A 25,316-nucleotide genomic window follows, 5' to 3' on the forward strand; every position below is an offset into this window, starting at 1 on the left:
TGTTTCAATTTCAGAGATATCACGGTAAACTAAAATTATGAAATACAGATGTTATTCAACCAAAACTCCAATATTTATATCCTACATTCAATGTCACCTTTCTGTTCTTATAAAACATTTCCTTTTTTTCCTTTAAAAGAATACAAAAATATCTGGATGCCTTTAATGTGAGCATATATGCAAATAAGCAGATAGTAGACTAAGCAGCATGTATCCAACCATAATAAAAATATCCAAGTAAACATGCTGTCTTCTTTCAAAGTTAAAACATAGAAATGAATATCTACAACACAGCAACAGCTCTCAAAGAGTGTGAAAACTGCATTTATTATTGTTCCCAAGAACACTGAAGGATTTTGATCCTGTAATCCGGGGAGAATAGCTATTTAACATATTTATGCTCAAGACTATTATAGTACTGAAATATCAAAACTTACAAATACTATTTGCTTTTATATTTATAACCCCAAGGCAAATGTTTACCAACTATTTAATAAGTTCTGGTTTGTGTTAGCTCTTGCAGAACTATTTATATATTTTCATTATAAGTCAAAGTATTTAACCTGAGATCAAGGAGTTTAAGTAACAGTAATAAGCAGTCAAGTGCATAGCCAGGTTATGAGTGTTCTTTAAGTTACTTTTAAAGTTGTTTTAAATTCCTTCCAAGACAGATGGGCAAATAACTTGAGGCAGATAACCTACAGAAAGACATTAGATACACAGAACTTATGAATAAGCAAATAAAAACAAAAAAATTAAATGGGGATATACATCAAGAAAGAAGGGTTAATGGGACTAAGTCTTCACAGGGTCCACTGAGGTCAAAGTAAAGCTAGGAGTTATGGCATTAAGTATCTCCATACATTTCAGAAAGGAGGTTTCTTTGATAACACAGGCACACTAATGTAAGTTCTGACCAGCCGTTGACCCCAGTATCCACAGTAACCTAGGACTTGTACATGAAGCTTCCTTAAAGAGAATGGCCACCTTGACATTTCTGGAGAGGACCAGTAGGGTCAAAAGCTCACGAAAGAGGTGGGGGCTGGGGTTGTGGCTCAGCGGTAGAGCACTCGCCTAGCATGTGCGAGGCCCTGGGTTTGATCCTCAGCACCACATAAAAAATATATAAAATTAAAAGTATTATATCCAACTACAACTAAAAAAATAAAAATATAAAAATAAAAACTTAAAAAAAAACTCATGAAAGAAAAGTTAAACATCTGATTGGCTGAGTGCAAAAAGGTGGACTCCAATTCTTCAGGCAAACATCAAACTAATAAATCTGGAAGCAACACCAGTTCCTTTGCCTCCTCACAGACAACCCACTCTCTTTTTAGAGTGCTCTTTGTTTGAATTTAACTTTACTTATAATAAGTTTATAACTTTACTTATAATAACTTATAATAAGTTTCTCTTGAATGGCTTTTGGTATCTGAATTTTAAATTTTCTTTTGTCAGAACAAAAGAACCAAAGTTTGCAGCTTCCGCTCCAAGCATATGTAAGTTTTGATATTTCAGTTCTATAATAGTCTTTCTATGACAAAGGTGAAACTTTCATTGAATAAATTTATTTACTATGAGTAGATATAATGAAGTATAACTATCAAACCGCTTTTGCCTGATGCAACCACTGAATAGGAACACAAGCAGAGAACAACTGGCAGATAACAAAACTTTTTTCTTATTTCGTGGTCATTTCAAAATAAGGTTGATATTAGTTTAATTATATCATCTCTTAATATCAGGTATTAGCATGTAAATTTTGTTCCAGTATGGCTGCTTAATCTGAACTTTAAACATTCAATTCAAATACTTTTTAATTTAATGACCATTAGTCAGAAACAACTTGATAAAGAAGATATATGCTTCTTTAATAAGAAATGTAAAGGAAAAAAATTTCACCTATTAATTTATCTTCTGTATTGTATAATATTAGTAGAAATCCAAGCTGGTACGTGTGTTCTGATCAAAGAAGAGAAGAGAGGCAATTAAGCCTAAGAAGAATTTCATAAACCAGAGATTTCAGGAGCCAAACCATTTGTTAATTTAAGACTATATGACTGAACTACAGGGATGTAACAGGCATTTGCTGAGCCAAAAACCTTTTTAAGAATAATAATCTCTAGAAATTATACATACTTGTGAAAATTATTAAACATTTATTATCAGGAGGCTTGAATTTTATGAAAGCAAAATGTCTTGGTTTGAAAATATAAATGATTAGGACTGAGGCAGATATTTCAATTTTAATAAACACTACAAAAGCATAAGGAAGCAGCTATGGCTCAAGGTTCGGAAAACAAAAGTTAAAATTTAAATGATTATCAGGGCAATAAGACATAATACTATCTTAGACTGTATTAACAGAAACATGAAATCCAGACACAGCATGTTAAAGCTTTCATCAATTATCATACCACATCTCGAACACTAAAGTCAGATCTTAACATGTCATCTTAATTTTAAAATCTTTGTTAGGTTGGTCTTTCCAGAAGAGAAGCAGACAACATGAAGGCTTCTTAAAACCAAGTCAAATAAGAAATCCATTCACTCCTTCAGCAAATAGTACTATATGCTCAATATATGATGAATGTGCTCTAGGAACTAGAGATCCAAGGTTCAATCAATAAGACAAACCTCCTGTTTTCATCAAACTAACACACTACTGAAGAACAGAGACACTGGACTAAATGTCAAGAAACCTTAGAACTAACTCTAATTGGCCATTCACTAATCATGTGACTATTTTACAAGATTTGGGACTTAGATTGCTTAACTATAAAAACAAATCCAAAAAACACATACACAATTTTTAAATTAAAGAGAGTTGAAAGAATAAATAATTTCCAATGCTATTGCTATATAAAAATAAAAAGAAACCTCGGGAGCATAGGATTAAACATCTGCAGACTGCAGAACTGGAAACAACAGGAACATGATTCTATCTTGTTGAAGAGAAATTAGGCCTATCTACCAAGTAATTTGTCTTCAAAATATAAGGATGTTGTAAAGCTCTGAAATACAGATATTATTTTACTTTTTTAACAGACAGAACTCTTTCACTGCTACTCTGCACCAAGTTAAAGGTTCAGGTTTATCAGGGTCCCAAATCATTTGAAGCTATGCAAATGAGGGACAACCCAGTGAACATACCATGTAATACAATGGTTTCCAAATGAGAATGATTCTGTCTCCTAGGGGGCATCTGAAAACATTCTGGTTTTCATGACTGGAGAGGGTCAAGGGATAGGTGCTACTGCCTTGTACCAGGGAGAAACTAAAGATGCTGCTAAATATCATACAACGTATAGGATAGGCCCCTACAACAAAAAGTTATCTAGTCTAAAATGTCAATAGAGCCAAGATTGAGAACGCTTGATGCAATAATCAATAATGTGTTATTTCTTTTTTAAATTATTTTTTGCTTATTTCTTTTCTTTTTAACAAAATGTCTTTATTTTATTTGTTTATTTTATGTGGTGCTAAGGATCAAACCCAGTGTTAGGCAAGCACTCTGTTAGGCAAGCACTCTGCCAATGAGCCACAGCCACAGCCCAATAATTTATTATTTCTAAACCAGTTGTTATATGTATTTGCCTGTGCTTCCGGATTTTATGGCCACCTACTATACTGAGTTCTTCATTAGATGCTTTCAAGCAGAAGTTATAGGACTTTTGCTTGAAATCTCTTTTGAGAGAAAGCATTGTGCTTCGTTCATCATTGTTCCCAGGCATTAACACTGAGCCTGACAGCTAATAGAAATCAATACACTTCCATATTTGTTGTTTGACTCACAAAGATCTTAAGGATCCTCCAAATTTAACTATTAATTAATTTATTTATTAAATTTGCTATCTTCTCTAGTGAAAATATCAGCCAGAAAGCTGTCCTTTACACATTATGTATATATATTCGAAATTTCTTTATATATATAAAATACAGAAGAGAAGCAGACCAGATGGAGGTTTCTTAAAACCAGGTCAATAAGAAATTCATTCATTCATTCACCAAATAGATACTACATGCTCAATATATGCTAAATGTGCTCTACGAACTAGGGACCCAGGATTCTATCAGTCAGACAAACCTCCTGTTTTCTTCAAACTAACACGATAACATAAGGATTCATACAAAGAAAATTAAATGATACACAGTTGGGGAAACTAAATATTAAAGTTAAACAGAAAGTGACTATTAACTTTCCATCAATTTCTTTTATTGAAGATGATTCATTTTCTACTAGAAAGGGTCCTAAACTTACAACAAAAAGTCAAATAAAGTTCTAACTTCCCAAAAGATATCTGGAAAAAATAAACTGATTGATAAATGATTTTTAAACAGTTTATCTGAGGCTGGGAAAGCTCAGTGGTAGAGCATGTGCTTAGCATACACAAGGCCATGGGTCCAATTCCTAGCACCACCAAGGAAAAAACTTTATTTCAAGCAATTTCTGAAGCTTTTTAAAAAATGATATCTAGATAAATAATACTTAAGTAGCTGATGTTTGTTTACCTCCAATCACACCTATGCTTTTCCAACTTTAAAACAAATTAAGTACTTGACATATAAAAAGCAACTAAAAATAACCTTGCATATTAAAGTTTATTTATTAAACATCATTATCATGCCCTTGTGGCTATTATTTTCTAGGATACATAATGTTAAAACATCAGAAACAAACAGAAAACTTCTCGATTTGAATCTAACAAGCCTCAGAAACAATTCCAGAAAACTGGGTAAGAGTGAATCACAACTGTATAAAACAAAAATATTTTATTGGTATGGGAACTTGGAAAAAGAGAAGCATGCCAGGGAGAAAGCTGTTTAAATTTTAAATGGAGATGGCTAATTTACTAGGTAAAATCAATAGGTTGAAAACATGTTATATTTTCATTTAAAATGACATGATGTGACTATAAAGGTAACTATATACAGAAAAGTAAAAAAAAAAAAAAAAAATCCAAGACTTTTCTGAGGTAGTTACAAAATGGGTCATACTTAAAGCCACAGAAGCCCACTGCCATGCAAAACAGTGACTGATTGGCATCTGATCATGTGATCAACAGCAGCCAATAAGAATAGAAAATAAGCAGAAGACAAAGCATCATCAATCAATGTCAAGAGTTGCCATGTACAATGCCCTTGTGTTCTACATAAATACCAAGAAATGACTTACCAATTCTATAATTAACTGTTTTTATTGATTCACTGAGTTTTACAATTCCATAAGAATAATAATCTCTTAGACTAATTTGAGATGTCCGCTTTTATTAAATTTAAACATAATGGAACGTCAGTATCAAAATGCCTATCATTTACAAATGTTCAAAGTATATTTGCTAACAAATAAAATATATTTATTTTAAATTAAAAAGTTTAATTTTATTTCTAATTTCTTATGCAAAATATTCAGGATGAATGCCAAACATTAATTCTAACCCACGAGTCACCTTCCCTTACTTGTTTTCATAAAGTAAGAAGCTAATCAAAATTCTTTGGTTCATAAGACTTAAAGGAAAAGAAAAAAGAAAAAACAAAAAGTTAAGAGGGAACAAAACTAAACACAAAGGAGAAAAGGTTCACCTAACTGAAACAGTGAAAAATAAACATTTATTAACAAGTATTCAATAATACTGCAATGAAAACATTGTACAACACTTATAGAAAAGGAGGGACCCATTCAATTCTCTAAAATAATCAAAACAGAAGGAATGAAATAAAGACACTAAAATTGAAACAGAAAGGAGTTGGAATTCAAAATTCATGACTTCTTACCGGTGCCATTCGTATTGCTGGGTGTGCTCCACAACCCTGCACTGCTTTATGAAGTGTTTCACCAAACATGTTTCGAAGTTCAACTGAGTGACAATATACAGCATCAATTTTGGGCCACCAATCTAATGCAGACTAGAGAAAAACAAAGACCATAAGGAAGAAAAGGTATAAAATTACATGAGTTGTATACTCTGTTATCCCTTTAAGTGTTATCCTTTCATTGAAAACTGTCATGCAAACATATGTCATGATTTTCAAAGTTTTGAAATAATATCTTTAACTCAAACACTAATCTACATGTTTTTAAATATAATAATGAGCATGTACACAGATACTGTTTTTTTTTCACTGAAAACCAAATGAATTTGAAAATTTTTAGAGAACCAATTCTGTAGCCAATCTTATTTATTTTACAAAGTTTAACATTTTATACACTTCAGAAATACATGCATATATTGTATAAATTTTTCCCAGAGTTAAAAGAGATTAGTGGTTCAACACAATGTTGAAGACTATGTGGTAAAAACCATTACAAATAATAATTACAACATAAAATTAGTAAATAACATAAAGCCATTAATAAACCTACAATCTTAAACTGATATGCAATGGTGACACAGCACATGAACAACTAACAATCACCATAAACAAAGACAAACTGATCCTAGCTAAGTTTCTTTAAAAGAGTTGCTTTATGTAGATATTTTTTTCTATTTATTTAATCTATCTGGCTTTGATGTCTAGTTTTTAATGTCTATTTTATTTGAAAGTATATCTCTTGATTTTTACTTTAAAATGAATTGATATATTATAAAAATGACAATTATGAAAATCACTAAATTAGAAAAATGACTGGATGAATTTTCATTACATATGAGGAACATGTATGAAACAGTATGACTTAAAATACTGACTTTTAGCCTAGCCAAACATGGTGGTGCATGCCTAAAGCCTAAAGCCCAGTGACTTGGGAGGCTTTGCGCAACTTGTTGAGTTCAATTTAGAGTATCCCTGGGTTCAATCCCCACTACCAAGGTGTTGGGGGCGGGGGGGGGGGGGAGACAACACACAGACACAGAGACAGACAGACAGACACACACACACAGGGATAGACAAACAGACAGATACAGATAAACTAACTTTTAAGCTCTAGTTTGAAAAAACAATGGAAGAATGATAATATATTCAAATAGTAAATAAGGGAGATTAGAGCTTTACATCCTTAAAGTCTCAACACTGAAATTCTTCACTTGTAATTCTCAGAATATCTTGATTAGCATCAAGTTATGTTAACCTTAACCAAAACTACAAATTACAATTCTATTTACTGGACAGTAAAATATAACACCAATTTATGATATAAAATATGAATACTGAACTCCACTCACAAAGGGATTACAAAACTGTGAAGAAAGTTTTTTGGTTTTGTTGTTGTTATTTCTTTTTTTAAATTATTATTAGTAGTAGTAGTAGTAGTTTGGAGGGGTAGGTACTGAGGATTGACCCAGGGTCACTCTACTACTGAAGTACATGTACAGTCCCTTTTATTTTTGAGACAAGGTTTCACTAAATTGCCTATGCTAGCCTTGAATTTGTAATCCTTCTGTCTCAGCCTCCTGAGGTGCTGGGATTACAGGCGTGCACCACCTCCCTTGGCCTTTTTTTTTTTTTTTTTAATAATGGTTGCATATATTCTTCCCTCACTTCTTTCTTTGTTTAAGCTCATTTCTGTAAATAAGCAGTTTTTTAGTTGGTAATATAATGGAGTTCTCAAATTTAGAGCAATTTAGTCATCTAACTTGCCCAAAGCAAGTAATGAAACTTAATTTACAGATATTAACTAATTCAAACAGTTTAAGTTAATCAGCTTAAAGCAACAAAACACCGAATGATGACAAAGTGCAATGAGTAAAGGGTCCTCTTCACCCCAGGTCCCATAAAAATATTGCCAATAACTGAAACTAAAGAGATATGTATTCCATAATAACATTCTATCCAAATTACTATGTTATTTTTCATAGCTGTTCAAACTATATTGCAGTACTAGGTATATACCCTAGAAAATAGTTTTAAGGCTGAAGTTTTGGTAATTTTCATACTTTTCATTTTTCATAATAAAACTATTTCATTCATTTTAAAGTAAAAGATACACTTTGAATAAAATAGGCACTAAAAATTAGACATTATAGAATTTAAAAAATTAGTATTTTGAGCAGTGACTCCATCTTCTTTCTGAAACTAGTCAATTAATACAGACATTCTTTTTTCCTTAAAAATATTGTTCATTGCCGAAAACATGTAATACTTATATAATGAGAAAATTATGTGGCAATTTCTCAAGAAACAATTTAAATGATTTTTGAATACCTCAGAAATAAATCATCTAACGATGATCTCAGCAGAGATCAAATAAAGTACTATACTAGCAACTGCCTGTCCCAGTGATAACTGACAGAAATGGTTCATATACGGGAATACTACTTTTTAAATTTCCCAATAACATATGTAATTTAACATAAAAGAAACCTATAAAGTACGTAACTCAGATCTTAAAACTAATTCACCTGTTATGGCATATCACAATAAAAAAGGTGACAGTATAATAAGTACCATTTTAGAGACTGTTGAAAAACTTGTATTGCAATAAAATTCAAATAGTGAATCGACTTTAAAATTTTCTAAGAAACTGTGGGGGGGTTTTTTTGGGTTTTTTTTTTTCACATCTAAACAGTGCTTAAGAATTGTGTGTATAGTTCACAGAAGCAAAACAAAACTCCAAACACCATTACTACTTCTACACAAAACTTTTATTTGAAAATGTGATAATTTTGTAAACTATCTAAGAACCATGGAAGTGAACTTATAAAGTGTATTGAGCCAGGAATCATTTAAAAGGAAATTATGAATCAATTTAGGATCAGGAGTCCAAATAGCTAGAAAAATTTCACATGAATTCAAGAAGTAAAATATATGCCTAATAACATACTTTGGTGAGACTATAATAGTCAATTTTGTAAATTTTCATATTTCCTTTTCCACCAGAAAGAATTTTATACTATTAGCCTCAAGCCAAAGAGCCTTAAGAAGAACCAATGTACCAATCTTTAAAGACAAAGTGTCCCTCTCTAAATTTAAAGACACTTTGGAGTTCTATTTGTTATTTTTCAAGCAATTTCATTGATGCTTAATATTTAAAAACTAATCAATAATTTTTCTTTATAAAAATATATCCATAGTAACTTGACCTCAGATATAGACACACTCCACCTCACACATGCAATACTCATTAAAGTATAGGATGCACAATCACTTTCACCAAGTACACTGAGGCATGCATGAAGTACCACTCCAAGCATGCTTTAAAACCCAGAAAAGAGCAGCTCAGCCACTTACAGCAGTGCCAAGTCCATGCTTGAAAGTGCTCTATATATTCAATTGTAGACAAAAATATTTCACAATTAAAGTAACTAGCCACAGAGTATCAAAAAGAGAGAGAGAGAGGGAGTATGTGTGTGTGGGTGTGGGCGTGCGTGTGTGTGTGTGTGTGTGTGTACCTACGCACAGGCAGGCATGAACACATACACATATACACTTGGGTTTATTAAATTCAAATTTTAAGCATTTATATAAACTATCCACTCTAACAAATGAACTATTTTTAGTATTATGAGCCAAAAGCAATAAAGGAATATTTTGTTTCTGGTCACGCATAAAACTTGAGGTTGGAGGTAGAGAAAGAATTTTTTTTTTTCTTAAATGACACTGAAAGTCAACTTTAAGGTTAAAAAGTCCTGGCTATTGCACTGGCAATAGTACAGTAATTTTTTAAAGTTTTTAATACAAACATACCTTGTCTACAGTCAGATTAATTAAGCCTTCCCTTTTGGAACAAAGAGTATTCAATGTTATTTCCATCTGTGATACTCAACTGAGAGAGGTGTCATTCTTTCAGGCATTCTTGTTCATAATGCAGAAGACGCGAAATAACTGGTTTTAATGAAATGAGGGCTAGAGATGCTAAATGTCTTGGAATGCACAAGGAGTCCTGTATAACAAAGAACTGTTCTCCCAAAAATGCTACCAACACTCCATCAAGAAAAACTAAATGTATTGTTAACTAGCTTTACCATTACTTATTTTTTCCCCTGCAGAAATGTCTAAAAGAAAATATAGGCCACATTTAGTTAATTCAATATATTCAAAGCAAATGATTTTTAACTCACCGAAAGTCTTGAAATGTATTTTGTAAATAGGACAAATACACTAAGTTATCAATGACTGCAGCCTTTTGAGGGGAAGAAAACTGGAACAAGTTGACCAGTAAGTGTAAATATCTATCAATGGATAAAAGAGGAACTGTGAAGGTAAATACCTGAGAACCTTCAAAATTCAAGATTTCAAAATTAGATGAATAGAATTTGAAAAATCCATTGTCCAAATAAAATAAGGTTTCACCATCTATTTAATGTTCCCACATCACAAATACCTTTTTATGAATTCACTTGCTTTATCTTATGAATATCTCTTGTACAGCATATTAATACTTCATTTACTTAAGAAGGACTAAAATGTGCAAATATAATCTTATCATTTCATAAATGTGCCATACTGGATACAACATAAGCAATATTACTTTTAACTTAATTGGTAAGGTGATAAATCAAAATATACCAAATACTGAAAAAGAGCTAAGAGTATTCAAATAATACATGAAGAGTTTTTGAATGAAAATGCTCAATTATATTTTCAATGACATTATTCTGAAAGGCTTTTGATTTAAGTAACATGTTTTAGGTTTACTCTTTTTTCCAAAAGATTCTCATAACTTCATCTTTCTCAATAAGGGCCCTCAGATCAAGATTAAATATGAAAAATACAACTGTATATAAATTACTAGACATAATCACTTCAGAGTAATCTTCTTACAACATATCACCTACATTGAGAACCTTTGTGAAAACCAACAGCATCTTTCTTTCTTTCTTTCATTTATTTATTTATTTGTTGTTTGTTTATTTTTGGTCCTGGAGATTGAATCCCAAGAGCCCTACCACTGAACCACATCTCCAGCTGTTTTTTAAATTTTAAATTTAAAAATTTAATTTAAACTTGTGATTCTCCTGTCTCAAGCCTCCAAAGTAGCTAGGATTACGGGCATGTGCCACCACATCTGGCAAGAACATCTTTCTTTAAACGGGCAAAAAGAAAGAAGGATTACACCAAAAAAGAAAAGAAAAAAATGTTTTAAGTAATTTAGCAATACCTTTTGGACTTACATTGGTGATGATTCGATGGAGTGAATTTACTAGTACATAGTGAAATGTAGAAGGTGAATTCTGAGCCAGGCAGATCTATAGAAAAAAGAAAAGATCATTTCTAGGAGAAAAATATCCAGTAATACAAAATAAGACAAAACAATAGCAAAAATAAAATTTATTAAAAATAGATAACTTTTTAAGGTCTTCAAGTTCACATCAACATATAATGTTAAGAAACAGTGATAAAACTATATACCTATTTATTTTTCCAGTCTTTTCACATTTAAAAAGGAAAATATTAGCATCAGTAAGCATAGGTGGATAAAAATCAGTGCTCTTACCTTAAAGTGTTGGTTGTTATGAGGGCTTATACGAAAGCAAGAAACAAGGCAATCAATCATTAGATCCACGTCTGCAGGCTGACTGCCTCTTGAGAATGGTTTACTTGGATTAAAAAGCAGGTTCTATAAAAACCCCAATAGAAAACAAAGGCCTTTTAATAGTATTATTACTAATCAACATTATCCACATAGATGACAGGGAATTTCAATTGCCAGAAAAAGAATAAATCACTAATACTGTGGTTCACTCATCTGATATAAATCTTACTATACCACATATGGTTCCTATCTGGTCCAAATTTCTACATTATCTTAAACCCAAGTCTGTATATTTATGTTAACTTTAAAAAACTGATTAACTCCATTGTTCTTCATAATCTCAATCTAGGCTGATGAACATAATGACAAAGTAGGACCTATAAACTTATTACCACAGGTGACTCCAAACTTTAGTATTTGGAGCATTTATCTTTGCTCATAATACCTCTACTAGAATTTTATTCTCGTAAAATTACAGAAGAGAAAGAATAAGCATGATACCTTAAGATCAACCACCATGGACTGAACCAGTAGGAAAATGACAGAGTTGTCTTCCCAATTGATGTAAGTACTTGCTTTACACAATTTGACACAAGCAATTGCAGCACTCTCTGTCAGCTGCCTGCTTCCTCCATGGCCAGCAAGTGCTTTTCGTAGACTGTCCAGAAATAATTTCTACAAATTCAAATAGAGCAATAAGATAATATGAAGTTTCTTTTATTTCATATTTATACAACAAAGTAACAAATTAACGGCCTCTAATATTTATACCATAAAAATGTCTCATTTATATTTTGGTTTTCAATTTTATAATTTAAGTGGTTGTCATTATTTAACTCTTTAAATAATTTCCTCAAATTAAAAAAAAATTCCTCTTCTCTTTCTCTATCCAATTATTATAGGAGTATTAAAAAAACAGTCCTGGGTTGGGAATGTGGTTCAGTGGTAATGTGTTTACACAAGATCTTGGAGGGAAGGTGGAAGGGAAGAAGAAAGAATCCTTCCCAAATATCTGAACTCAGCACTGAATTCAGCTGACCATATCTTCCTTTTGATATTATCTTCAATGTCTAAATATTTTATTGGTAAATATCAAATTGCTCCATCCTTTTCTAATACTCCAGACAATATTCAACCTTTTAGCCTTCTAAATAAGAATATACCCAAGGCTACACTGTTACTCTAAATCCTATCTACCCCCCAAAAAAAATTATCCTTTTATGAACTCAACACCTCTTTGTAGTTCATTGATAATCTCATCCTTAACTTTTCTCTTAAGTGAAAATTTCACATTTCCACCTACACATATTCTCAGACATAACATATCAAAAGCTAAATTCACCCAACACCAGCAAAATACACATTCTTCTCAGTGTATGTGGAACATGTTCCAAAATGAACCATATGTTAGTCCACCAAATATTTTTTGTTGTTTTGTTTTATTCTTGTTCTGGAGATTGAACCGAGAGGCACTTCACCATGGAGCTACATCCCCCACTCCTTTATTTTTTATTTTGAGACAGGGACTCACTAACTTTTTTTTTTTCTTTTTTGTGCTTATAGATACTCAGCATGCCTCTGTTTTATTTGCTTATTTTTGTATGCAGTGCTAAGGACTGAACCCAGTGACTCACCCATGTTAGGCAAGCACTCTGCCACTGAGCCCCAGCCCCAGCCTGGGTCTCACTAACTTAACGAGGCTGGCTTTGAACTCGGAATCTTCTTGTCTCAATCTCCTGAGTAGCCAGGAATATAGGCCTGAATCCAGCCCAAACAAACCTTAAATACATTCAAAGAAAAAGAAATTATACAAGGTGTCTTATCTCATAATAAGGAAATGAAACTGGAAACTAACAGTAAATGGAAGATTAGAAAATTCACAAAAACGTGAAAATTAACACAATCTTAAACAATAAATGTATCAAAGAAAAAAACCCAAGAAAAAGGAAATTGGAAAATATCTTGAGACAAATAAAAATAAAGCACAACATACTAAAACTTAGAGGATGCAGTGAAAGTAATGGTAAGAGGGAAAACTACAGCTGTGAACACATTTTAAAACTCTGCTCTCAAATCAATTATCTTAAGGAATTTGAAAAATAGTAAAAAGCTAGCAGAAAAAAGGAAATAATAGAGATCAGCAAAAAGATAATTTGAACAGAGAACAGAGAAAAAACAACAAAGCCAAAAGCTCATTCTTTGAAATAAAATAAAATTGACAAAATTTTAGTATGATTAGGAAAAAATAAGGGCAGGCTAAAATTACTGAAGCCAGATATGAATGTAATGGCATTACTTACTGATTTTATAAAAATTTTAAAAGGGTAATACAACAAATTGTACATCAACAGATTGGATAATGTGAACAAAATGGACAAAATTCCTAGAAATACACGATCTAACAAAAATGACTCATAAATAAAAAATATGACTAGAACTATTAGGGAGACTAATAGTTAGTCTCCTCCCCAGTTAAGAAAAGTTCAGGACCAGGGCTGGGGGATGTAGCTCAAGCGCTAGCGCACTCGCCTGGCATGCACGCGGCCCTGGTTCAATCCTCAGCACCACATACAAACAAAGATGTTGTGTCCACCGAAAACTAAAATAAAAAATAAATGTTAAAAAATTTTAAAAAAAGAAAAGTTCAGGACCAGATGAATTCACTGGTGAATTCTACAGTACACTTAAAGGATTAGCACCAACACTTCTCAAGTACTTTCAAAAAATTAAAGTGGAGGGAACACTTCCTAACCCATTCTGAGATCAGCATTACCCTCATGCCTAAGCCAAAGACATTGAAAGAAAACAACAGAGGAGCAACCTTGAAGAACATCAATGAAAAAAGTGGTCAAAAAAAGTAGCAAATAAAATTCAGTAGCTTTTTAAAAACATCATATGCCAAGTGAGACTTATTTCTGGAGCAAAAGGATGGTTTAACAATGAAAATCAATCTATGTGATATTCCACATTAATAAAATGAAGGAAATTCCTACATTATCATCTCAATTAAGACATAAACAGCAATTGATAAGACTCAACACCTTTTCATGATTTAAAAAACACCCAAGCTAGGAATAGAAGGAAATGTCTTCAACATGATAAAGGCCATATGGTTTTAAAAAAAAAAAAAAATCAATAACAACATACTCAATGGTAAAAGACTAAAAGCTTTTCCCCAAAGATCAGCAATAAATAAAATAAAGATTAGGATGCCCCACTTTTGCCACTTCTATTCATCAGAGTAAGTTAACCCTGCTTACAAATGACAAAATAACATACATGGAAATCCCTAAAGATTTCATATACACCTCGTCATGGTGCTGCAGGCCTGTAATTCCAGCTACCCAGGAGGGGAGGCAGGGCAATCACAAGTTCAAGGATAGCCTGGGCAACTTAGTAAGACCCTGTCTCACAATTAAAAAAAATATGAAGGAGCCAGGTGCAGTGGTGCAAGCCTGTAATCCCAGGGGTTTGGGAGGCTGAAGCAGGAGAATCTTGAATTCAAGGCCAGTTTCAGCAAAAGTGAGATGCTAAGCAACTCAGCAAGATCCTGTCTCTAAATAAAATACAAAATAAGGCTGGGGATGCGGCTCACTAGTCAAGTGCCCCTGAGTTCAATCCCCTGTACTGCCCGACCCCCACAAAAAGGAAGAACTAGGAATTTAACTTAGCAGCAGAGTACTTTCCTAGCACATGCAAGGCCTGGGGCTTAGACCCAGGACTACCAAAAAAATAAATAAATAAAGATTTTTTTTTTGTAAGTTTTTAGAGCTCATACACAAATTTGACTAGAGTTGTAGAAAACAAAATGAATACACAAAAATCAGTTGGATTTTACAAATTAGCAAAGAAAAATTTGCAAAGGAAATAAAAAAACCAATTCCATTTACAATAGCATAAAAAAAGAATAAAATACTTAGGAATTAACCAAAGAGATGACACTCTTATAATGAAAACTAAAATACGTTGCTGAAAAAAATTAACAAAAAAATAAATGCAAAGACATCCCATGTACATGGATTGTTAATGTACCAATAATTCCCAAAGCAATCTACAGATTCCACACAATCTCTATCAAAATCTCATAAAAATGTTTTGCAGAAATAGAAAAGCCACCCTAAAATTCATATGAAATCTCAAGTGACTCTGAATAGCCAAAATAATCCTGAATAAAAAAAAGTTGTAGGACTTTATTCTATCTTACCGATTTCGAAACTTATTACAAAGCTACAATAATATAAAATAATGTAATCCCAGCCTAAGAACAGACATAAGGAAAAATGGAATAGAATAAAACGTTTAGGAAAAAAACTCTCACACACATGGCCAAAAAATTCTTGACAAGTGTGCTAAGACCTTCACTCATTGGAAAAAGGACAGTTTAAAAAAAAAAAAAAGGTACTAGGAAAAATGTATGCATGCAGGTCAAAATATGAAGTTGGGTCCTCCACTTACATCATATACAAAACATAAGTCAAATCAAAATGCAAAGATGTAAACTTCACAACTTAAACTATAAAACTCCAAAAACAAAAATACAGGAAGATTTTTACAACACTAGATGCAGCCATTACATCCTTGATATGATATTTTAAAAAAGCAAAGGCAACAAAAGAAAAACTGGATAAATGAGACAATCAAAACCGATTTTTTTTTTTAATTAAACAACACTATCAAGAAGGTAAAACAGGAGTAGGCTTATGGCTCAGGGGTAGATCATTTGCTTAGCAAGCGTGAAGCCCTGGGTTTGATCCCTAATGCACTCTCAAACACACCCGTACACATGAAAACAATATGAGAGAAAACAGCAATTCCATATCTGACTTTTATTTGTTTTTTTTAATTGTGTTTTTTGTTTGGTTGGTTTTTAGTGCTGAGGTTTGAACCCAGGGCCTTGTTCATATTAAGCACATGTTCTACCAACCACTAAATCCTGTTCTAAATTTAAGCTCAACTAAAAATCTATACTTCTTCTATAAAACTCTCCCCACTATCCAAACTTCACCTGAATTGTTGTAGAACATACAGCCTCCATTTTTTTTCCCCAAGTAAACATGTACTTACAGTATATAACTTTTCATTCATATAAAGAAATAACCAAGAATTCTAGGAAGATAGCAATATAAAAATGTCCTTGACTCCCTCTCTATCCCCTTCTTTTTTTTTTAAGAGAGAGAGAGAGAGAGAGAGAGAATTTTTTTTTAATATTTATTTTTTAGTTTTCAGCGGACACAACATCTTTGTATGTGGTGCTGAGGATTGAACCTGGGCCACACATATGCCAGGCGAGCTCGCTACCGCTTGAGCCACATCCCCAGCCGGCCCCTTAATTCTTTGATACCCAAGTTTACTATGTTCTAGGAGTCACTTATATTTTTAGCCTCTCTTGACCATGTTACTAAGTTCTAGCTTATGGAATATGAATGAGAGAAGGCATGCCATTTCTAGGTCCAACCAATACAAATTCTCAATGTGCTTTTTCATATGCCATGTGTTTTCCTCGGGCTGGCACATAAGTAAATAAGACATACAAAACCTGGTTGATAAAATTGAAAAATATACTTCCTTACAAAGAACAAACTATTAAAAGTGACTTTAAGGGGCTGGGGTTGTAGAGCGCTCGCCGAGTACGTGTGAGGCTTGCCTAGTACATGGGCTGGATCCTCAGCACCACATAAATAAATAAAGTAAAGGTATTGTGTCCATCTTCAACTAAAAAAAAAAAAACATTTAAAGTGACTTTAAGCCAGGCGCAGTGGCACACACCTATAATCCCAACAGCTCAGGAGGCTGAGGCAGGAAAATCTTAAGTTTAGAGACAGCCTCAGCAATTTAGGCACTAAGCAACTAAGCAACTCAGAGAGACCTTGTCTACAAATAAAATACAAGAGTGCTGGGGATGTGGCTCAGTGCTCAAGTGCCCCGTGGAGTTCAATCCCTGGTACCAAAAACAAAAGAAAGAAAAAAAGTGACTTTAAAATAGAAATTCTTCAAAAAATTAAAAATAGAATTACCATATGATTCAGAAATTCCACCTCTGATATATACCAAGTAAAAGGTCTCAATTTTACACTCATGTGCATAATAGCATTATTCACAATAGCCAAAAGTGAAAAAGCAACCCACAAGTCTACTGGCAAATAAATTTGGAAAAATAAAATGTTGAGCCAGGTGAAGTGATTTTGAAAACATCATGATAAGCATCAGCAATTTTAAATATACAATTCGATGAATTTTGAGAAAGAAGTTATGGAATCAGAACCACAATCATGATCTTTAACATTTTCACCACCTTAAGAAGTCCCCTTGAGTTCCTTTCCAGTCAATTTCCTCCCCTCCCACCTTTGGCATCCACTGATTCATTTTTTGACCTCAGATGTCTTCTACACATTCTTTTAAAAGAAATCATAAGAAAGGTGTGGGGTGGGGGAGGGGGGAGAGGAAGAGGGAGAGAGAAGGAGGAAGAGGAGGAGGGGGAGGGAGAGGAGGAAGAGGAAGAGGGAGAGATAGAGGAGGAGGAAGAGGAGGAGGGGGAGGGAGAGAAAGAGGAAGAGGAGGAGCGGGAGGGAGAGGGAGGAGGAAAAAGAGAAAGCCTGGCACAGTGGCACATGCTTATTAACCCCAGCAACTCAGAAGGCAAGAGAGGACTGTATGGTTTGAATGTGAGGTGCCCCACAAAAGCTCACATGTAAGATGATGCAAGAAGATTCCGAGAAGAAATGATTGGGTTGTGAGTCTTAACACAATCCGTGATTTAATCCTCTGATAGGGATTAACTGAGTGGTAATGGAAATGGTAGGGTGTGGCTGGAAGAGGTAAGAATTGGGGCATGGCTTTGGGTATACATTTTTTTACCTGGAGAGTGGAGTGTGTGTGTGTGTATGTATGTGTATGTGTGTGTCTCTCTCTCTCTCTCCTTCCTGATCACATGATGTGAGCTGCTTCACTCAACCACACCCTCCCGTAATGATGTTCAGCCTCAATTTGAGCCCCTAGAAATGGTGCTGGCCTTCTATGGACTAAGACCTCTGAAACCATGAGCCCTCAAATAAACTCTTCTTCCTCTACAGTTGTTCTGGTCAGATCCTTTAGTCACAGCAGTGGAAAAGCTAACTAAAACAAGGACTGCAGGTTCAAGGCCAACCTAAGCAATTTATCAAGGTCCTAATAAGCAACCCTGTCTCAAAATTAAGAAATAAAATTTAAAAGGCTGGGGGTGTAGCTCAGCAGCAAAGGACCCCTGGGTTCATTCCCCAGTACCAATAATAATAAAATAATAATAATAACAACAACAACAAGAAGAAAGAAAAAAGGGAATCAAAAACAAAAGAAATCACACAGTATGTCATTTTGTCTGACTTCCTTTGTTTAGCATGTTTTTGAGATTCATCCATGTTCTGTGAACAGTAGTTACTCTCCTTTCCCATTCCCCCACAAGTGGGTACAGGGGTGCTCTTCCACTGAGCTGCATTATCAGCCTCTTTTATTTCTTTTTATTTTGAGACACGATCTCACTGACTTGCCCAGGCTGGCTTTGAACTTGGAATCCTCCTGCCTTGGCCTTCCAAGTAACTGGGATTATAGACATGTGTCACTGACCAGGCAGCAGTTATTTTCCTTTTCTTTCTTTCTGGGTTTTTATTGTTGTTGTTGTTGTTGTTAACCGGGAATTGAAACCAGGGGTGCTTTACCACTGAGCTACAACCCCAGTCCTTTTTATTTTTTTATTTCAAGACAGGTCTTGCTAAGTTGCTGAGGCTGGCCTTGAATTTACAATCCTCCTATCTCAGCCTCCAAGACACTAGGATTATAAGCTTGCACCATCACGCCTGGCAGTGCACAGTATTTACTTTTAATTATTGAAAAAATATTCCATCATCTCAATTTATCACAGTTGGTTTATCCATTCACCAGCTAATGAGCATTTGGGTTGCTTTCAAATTTAGGGTATTATGGAAAAGGTATGATAAGCGCTAGAGTATAAATCTTTGAATGAAAAAGGGTATGTCTTTATAATTCTTTATTTTTATGTTACAGATATATATAACCTTCATTTCCTCCATGAATGTAACTTGCTTTTGACACTTATATATGTGGAATTACATTCACAGAAATAAATGCTAAAATATATATACACACATATAGGCACAGCTGTTCCTAACATTATTACATTGCTATTATTCTATTCTTACACATTTATATCATTTCATTGCTAATAATCTATTGTTTACTTTCATTTGGAATGACTTTTTTTCCAGTTTTACCTGAGATATAATTGGCAAATAAAATATTTAATGAGTATTTAATATATTTAATACATTATTTAATATATTTAATGAGTATTAACATATTTAGATACACATAATAAAGTGATTATCACAAGGTAATTAACATACCCATCATTTCACATAATTTACCCTATGAGGAGCAGGAGAGAGAGTGAGAACACTTGAGATCAAGATACTGTATCGTTTTATTCATGTGTCAAAAATGTAGAAGACTGAAAAATAGGGAGTTCTGATAAGGATTCAGGAAAACATAAATGAACCCAATTTATAATTAGAAGTCCCAAAATGTTTTTCTTTTCTCCATTTTCTGCTAACCTGTTTGTTAAACTATTCACATTCCAGCTTCTTATAAGCCATTATTTCATGATGAGAATGTAAGCTGAAAATGCCCCCAAAACCCTGATGCCAACAAAACTCTTAGATCCAGAATACTAAGACATCTCGCCAGCAAGCACAACCTGCCTAAATATATGTAAGTGTATTTTCTGGCTTTTTGTTTCCATTCTGTTTTGCTGTATGTGGTAGTACACACACGCCTATAATCAAGTGACTTGGAAGGCTGAGGCAGGAGAATCACAAGTTGAAATCTAGCCTAGGTAACTAAGTGAGACCCTGTCTGGAAAAAAAAAGAAAAAAGAAAAAAAGCCTCGGGATGTAGTTCTGTGGTAGACCAAACACTGGATTAAATCTCCAGTACCCCACTCCCCCCACCAGAAAACTGTAATGTTTCTATAGAATGGGAAAGGCAGATTAAACCTTCCCAGTTTTAGCCACTGTCATTAATTCATTTTTCATTTTTATATCATTTACTCTTATTTCTGCTATGGGTAGGGGACCAAATTAAAGTTTGTTGGGACCCCAGCAGCCCCTGTGCCTAGGCAGGGGTAATAAAAATAGGTCTTCTTATTCAGTGTGGTGAAAAAATAAACTGCTGCCAACTATTTAGAAATAGAAAAGTAGTAAGAACTATTCAAAATTTTAAATACAAATGCTCTGAACACAGAAATTGCAGTTTTAGTCTATGAATTAGTTTATAAAGAGAACTCAAGTACATGTATACACACCCAATAAATCAATAAAAGACAAAAATTAAATGGAAAAATGAGCAATTCACAGAAGGTATACGAAAGACTGATAGAAAGATATAACTGGAACTGTGATTACTAAAATTTAAATTCATTTAAGAGTACTACTGAACTTACAGTAGTTTTAACTATTTCTACTTTACCAATAAATAGAAACAAACAAAAATAAAACCACTACTTTGAAAGGCTCCCAACAATCTAATATGAAAAATGGTATCCTCAAAAGTTGGGACATTGACATAAGAGAAATATCACAAATTCATAGGCTCTCAAGGATTTCCTACTTCATTTATTTACCCCTCAATTAATAAATTCCCTATCCAATTTTTCTGCAAAGTAGTGAATCATTCAGCTGATTCTGAACATCTTCATCCATAGCCAAATTATGTAAGAGCACATTCACATTTAGTCAGCTAAGAATATTTCTCCCAAAGTGGCATGGCAATAAAGGAAAAAGTGTCTATTACAAAACTAGTGCATTTTGAACTTCAAATAAAATGCTAACAACTCAAATCTTTAAAAAAAAAAAAAAAAATATATATATATATATATATATATATATATATATATATAATATAAGATTCTTTTCAAATTACCAGCTGTTATAATGCTAATTTCAATACAAACAGTATGTGTAGTCTGCCTTCCTAATAAAACTCTGTGAAAACTGTTCTGAGTTTCCTGATCATTTCAATAGCACCAAGTGAACAAACTCCTAAAAACATGCAAACAACATACTATACAACATGCAAACAACATACTATAAAAATTACGAAGTCTATCTGGTGCTGCATGCCTGTAATCACAGTAGCTCAAGAGACTAAGGCAAGAGGATTGCAAGTTCAAAGCCAGCCTCAGGAATTTAGCAAGGCCCTGTCTCAAATTTTTAAAACATGTAAAAAGGGCTGGGGATGTGGCACAGTGAGTGATGGTACCCTGGGTTCAATCCCTGGTTTAAAAAAAAAAAAAAAAACAGGGCTGAGACTGTGGCTCAGTGGTAGAGCACTTGCCTGGCATGTCTGAGGCACTGGTTTCAATTCTCAGCACCACATATAAATAAATAAATAAACAAACAAACAAATAAATAAAATAAAGGTCCATCAACAACTAAAAAAATATTGAGAGAGAGGGAGGGAGGGAGGGAGGGGAGAAGTCCAGTAGGGCAAATCCTGAAGGGAATATTAGAGAAACCATGTTTAAAAGTAACAGAACTATTCTTTAGTCTTCTCTGGTAAAAAAAGACCAACGGATTGTTTTTAGTCTTTGATCATTGAATGATATTATTTATTTCTCTTCCAAATAAAATTATGTATGAGAATATTTCCACTAAGGTCACAAACAGAGACCTAAAATGATTATAAAGAATGATAAACCTAGGGTTGGGGGGCATAACTTATCGGTAGATCACTTGACTGGCATGCCTGAGGCCCTAGGTTAGATCCCCAATACCACCAAAATATAAATAATGATAAAATAAAAATGATACACTCCTTGAGTAAAATAAACTGTTTCACATATGGACATAATGGAAATGACCTCCAAACCTTATTCATGTTGTTTTCGTCAACCACATCCTTAGATATATCCTGGATTATTTCTGGACATAAAATAAGAAGAATGATCTGTAGTGGCCAAACTGCTGCTTTACGTTTGGTGCTTTCAGCAAAACCATCCACCAAGTCAAAGAGTTTTTCTGCACACTCTACATGAAAAATATTAAATGACATTATTATGTGAGAAAAATAATTGCTGGCATTAAAAGTTAGCACTATCCAAAAACCCAAAGGCCACATTTAAAGAGATAAACTTGGAAATTAATTTAAGCCATTACACAAATTCATTCACATAAGCCAATAAGAACTGTTAAATTTCCCATGTGTTAGAAGAGCTATCTTGATCCATCCAAGAAAAAAATTGACATTTCACAATGACTGATCTTGTGTTTTGTCTCAATGTACAGGGCCTTATGCAAACTGCAATGTACCCAACCTACAAAAATTGGACACCTTCCCAAAGAGAATTACCAAAATTTCCCAGGAGTCTATATTCTCTGCCATGCAGCTGTATCCAATGAATTCCTACCTCACAGGTAAAAACAGTATAATTACTTTATATACACATCTGTAAAAACAAAATATGGCTTTACAACACACAAAAAAGGTGCTTCTCTCTAACAGCCATCAACAGTAGCCATCAATTATCCAATTAACTTTAAAGATTAAAGCTTCATTTCAAATTTTTTTATTTGCTCAAAGGAAAAGGATTAGAGGTAATTTAGAAATATTAGAGAAAAACAGTATTTCCTATTTGATATCAGTTGATAGTAGAAGATATAAAAGCTCCTTTTTTAAAAAGTAACTTAAAAAGCAACAGGTTTTCATCTCCTAAGAAAGAATTTAAAAGAAAACAAAATTGATGTTAACCTTACCAGCCATATCAGTCTGTGGAATCTGGTAAAGTTTTGTAAACTCATCTGGATAATTTTCTACCCAGTTCCAAAAGGCCTACAAAAAAACAAAACATGTTTATATGAAGCAGTGAACTTTTCTTCATAAAGTAAATGCCACAAACTTCTAATTTCTTCATAAAAATATTATAATGCATTCTTTCTAAAAATTAATGTGAAACTATCACTCGAGTCATGATTTTTTTATTCAAAATACTAAAGGCAGCAACATTTGTAACCCAAACCAAAATTTTAATACCAAAACGTTTTCTTACCTTTTCCAGACTATTTATAACTGCTAACTGTGCAACCTTCTTTAGGGCTTTAAATTTAAATGCTGTTTCTGTGGGGGAAAATTTTTTTTAGTTAGCTCTAGATTATTTAATTAACACAAATACAGTTCAGAGATACTAGCAAAAACAACCTTTTTTTCACATACTATTTTTGCCCCAGGATTATTTATAAAGAATGTAAAGACAATTAATAGTAACTTCAAACCTACTAGTTATTTGTTAAGACAAAACTAAATTGAAGCAAACATGCCTTCAACTTCAAGTTATGTTTCCCTGTGTTTTTTCTTTTTTTATTTTTAGTTATAGTTGGACACAATACCTTTATTTTATTTATTTATTTTTACGTGATTCTAAGGATCAAACCCAGGGCCTTGCACATGCTAGGTGAGTGCTCTACCGCTGAGCCACAAACCCAGCCCATGTCTTTTATTTTTTAAAAATTGCTTTCGGGGCTGGGGATATGGCTCAAGCGGTAGCACGCTCGCCTGGCATGCATGCGTCCCAGGTTCGATCCTCAGCACCACATACAAAGAAAGATGTTGTATCTGCCAAAAACTAAAAAAAATTAAAAAATAAAAAAAACTAAATAAATATTAAAATTCTCTCTCTCTTAAAAATAAAATTAAAAAAAAGAAACTTTATAAAAAAATTGCTTTTGCTTTTTTAAAAAGTAAAAACACACGGTCATTGTGGAAATTTTTTAAATACACAATAGCTTAAGCGAAAGTTGAAACATAGTCCCCGATTCTACCATACAGAGACAATCATAATCAACAGTTTGGTAAATTTTCTTCTACCCCCGTTCTTTTGCATGTATAAGACAAATAAATTTAACATAACTGAGGTCATATTAGCCATGTCAAAATTAATCTTCTTACTCTACAAAATAACCTCAAATTTTTTGAAAATTCTTCATAGGAATTAGGCATGGTGCACACATGCCTATAATCCCAACGACCTGGGAGGCTGAGGCACGAAGATTGCAAGTTTGAGGCCAGCCTCAGCAATTTAACAAGGCTCTAAGCAATTTAGCAAGACCTTGTCTTAAAATTAAAAAAGCTGGGGAAGTAGCTCAGTGGTAAATTGCCCCTAGGTATCAAAAAAAAAAAAAACATACTTCATAGGTATTTTTGATGACTCTGGAGTATTAACTATTAGTTCTTTTTAATATATTTAGTTCTTTCAAAATCTTAATGCCTCCAGAATATTACAGTTGTCCAAACTGTATGTCTATAGTTACCAATTATTACGTGACTGAATTGGGCTTCTTTTGCCTTCTCTCCAGATATTAAAGTCACTGAATTAAGTCAGAGGTTATATAAATATTTAAGTTGTACCTTTATTTCCAAATGTATTAAAAATGATAGTAAAAAATGTTTATATCCAAAGCTTTTTCAATATTATTGACTATATCTTTAATGTAAACAAATATCTAAAAATAAAAGTGTCTGGTGGTAGAGATGAATCCTTTCTAAGGTCCAAGATAAATTCTCCCAAGATGCTTTGGTTGGACCAAATGGCACTCCTATCAAGAAGCATATCAAAGTACATTAGTCACATCCTTACTATCATTAAACATGCTCATTTTAAAAATGTTGCTAATTTATTCAAAATAGTAGGTTGCAGTTTTAATGCATGTAAGATCAAATATTACTTCATATAAATATATTGCAATTTTATTTTTTTTCTTCTATAAATTTATCCTCCACAATGTACCAAAAAGAAAAAAATTTATCTGGGAAAGATGACCCTTCTGAAATCTATTTTACCTTAACAGTCCCTTGACAAAAA

At 33.2% G+C, this 25,316-nt stretch overlaps 1 protein-coding gene across 12 annotated transcripts in view; it reads right to left on the minus strand.

The window, feature by feature from the left end:
- The window catches only part of Nf1 (neurofibromin 1), a 252,535-nt gene that overhangs the window by 159,337 nt on the left and 67,882 nt on the right, over positions 1–25,316 (minus strand). For 9 of the 12 annotated variants that reach the window (XM_078042513.1, XM_078042507.1, XM_078042509.1 and 6 more), the window contains 8 exons: positions 23,508–23,575; positions 23,215–23,290; positions 22,331–22,488; positions 11,915–12,088; positions 11,375–11,497; positions 11,052–11,126; positions 9,169–9,198; positions 5,776–5,907 (listed from right to left, as the gene is read on the minus strand). In XM_078042513.1, coding sequence (XP_077898639.1) covers positions 5,776–5,907; positions 9,169–9,198; positions 11,052–11,126; positions 11,375–11,497; positions 11,915–12,088; positions 22,331–22,488; positions 23,215–23,290; positions 23,508–23,575 — 836 coding nt within the window. The remainder of the gene's footprint in view (positions 1–5,775; positions 5,908–9,168; positions 9,199–11,051; positions 11,127–11,374; positions 11,498–11,914; positions 12,089–22,330; positions 22,489–23,214; positions 23,291–23,507; positions 23,576–25,316) is intronic. The other 3 variants (XM_078042508.1, XM_078042514.1, XM_078042512.1) reach the window with 1 other exon arrangement.

Source organism: Ictidomys tridecemlineatus, chromosome 3 (assembly GCF_052094955.1).
Source record: "Ictidomys tridecemlineatus isolate mIctTri1 chromosome 3, mIctTri1.hap1, whole genome shotgun sequence".
In the NCBI taxonomy this organism is placed as follows: Eukaryota; Metazoa; Chordata; class Mammalia; order Rodentia; family Sciuridae; genus Ictidomys; species Ictidomys tridecemlineatus.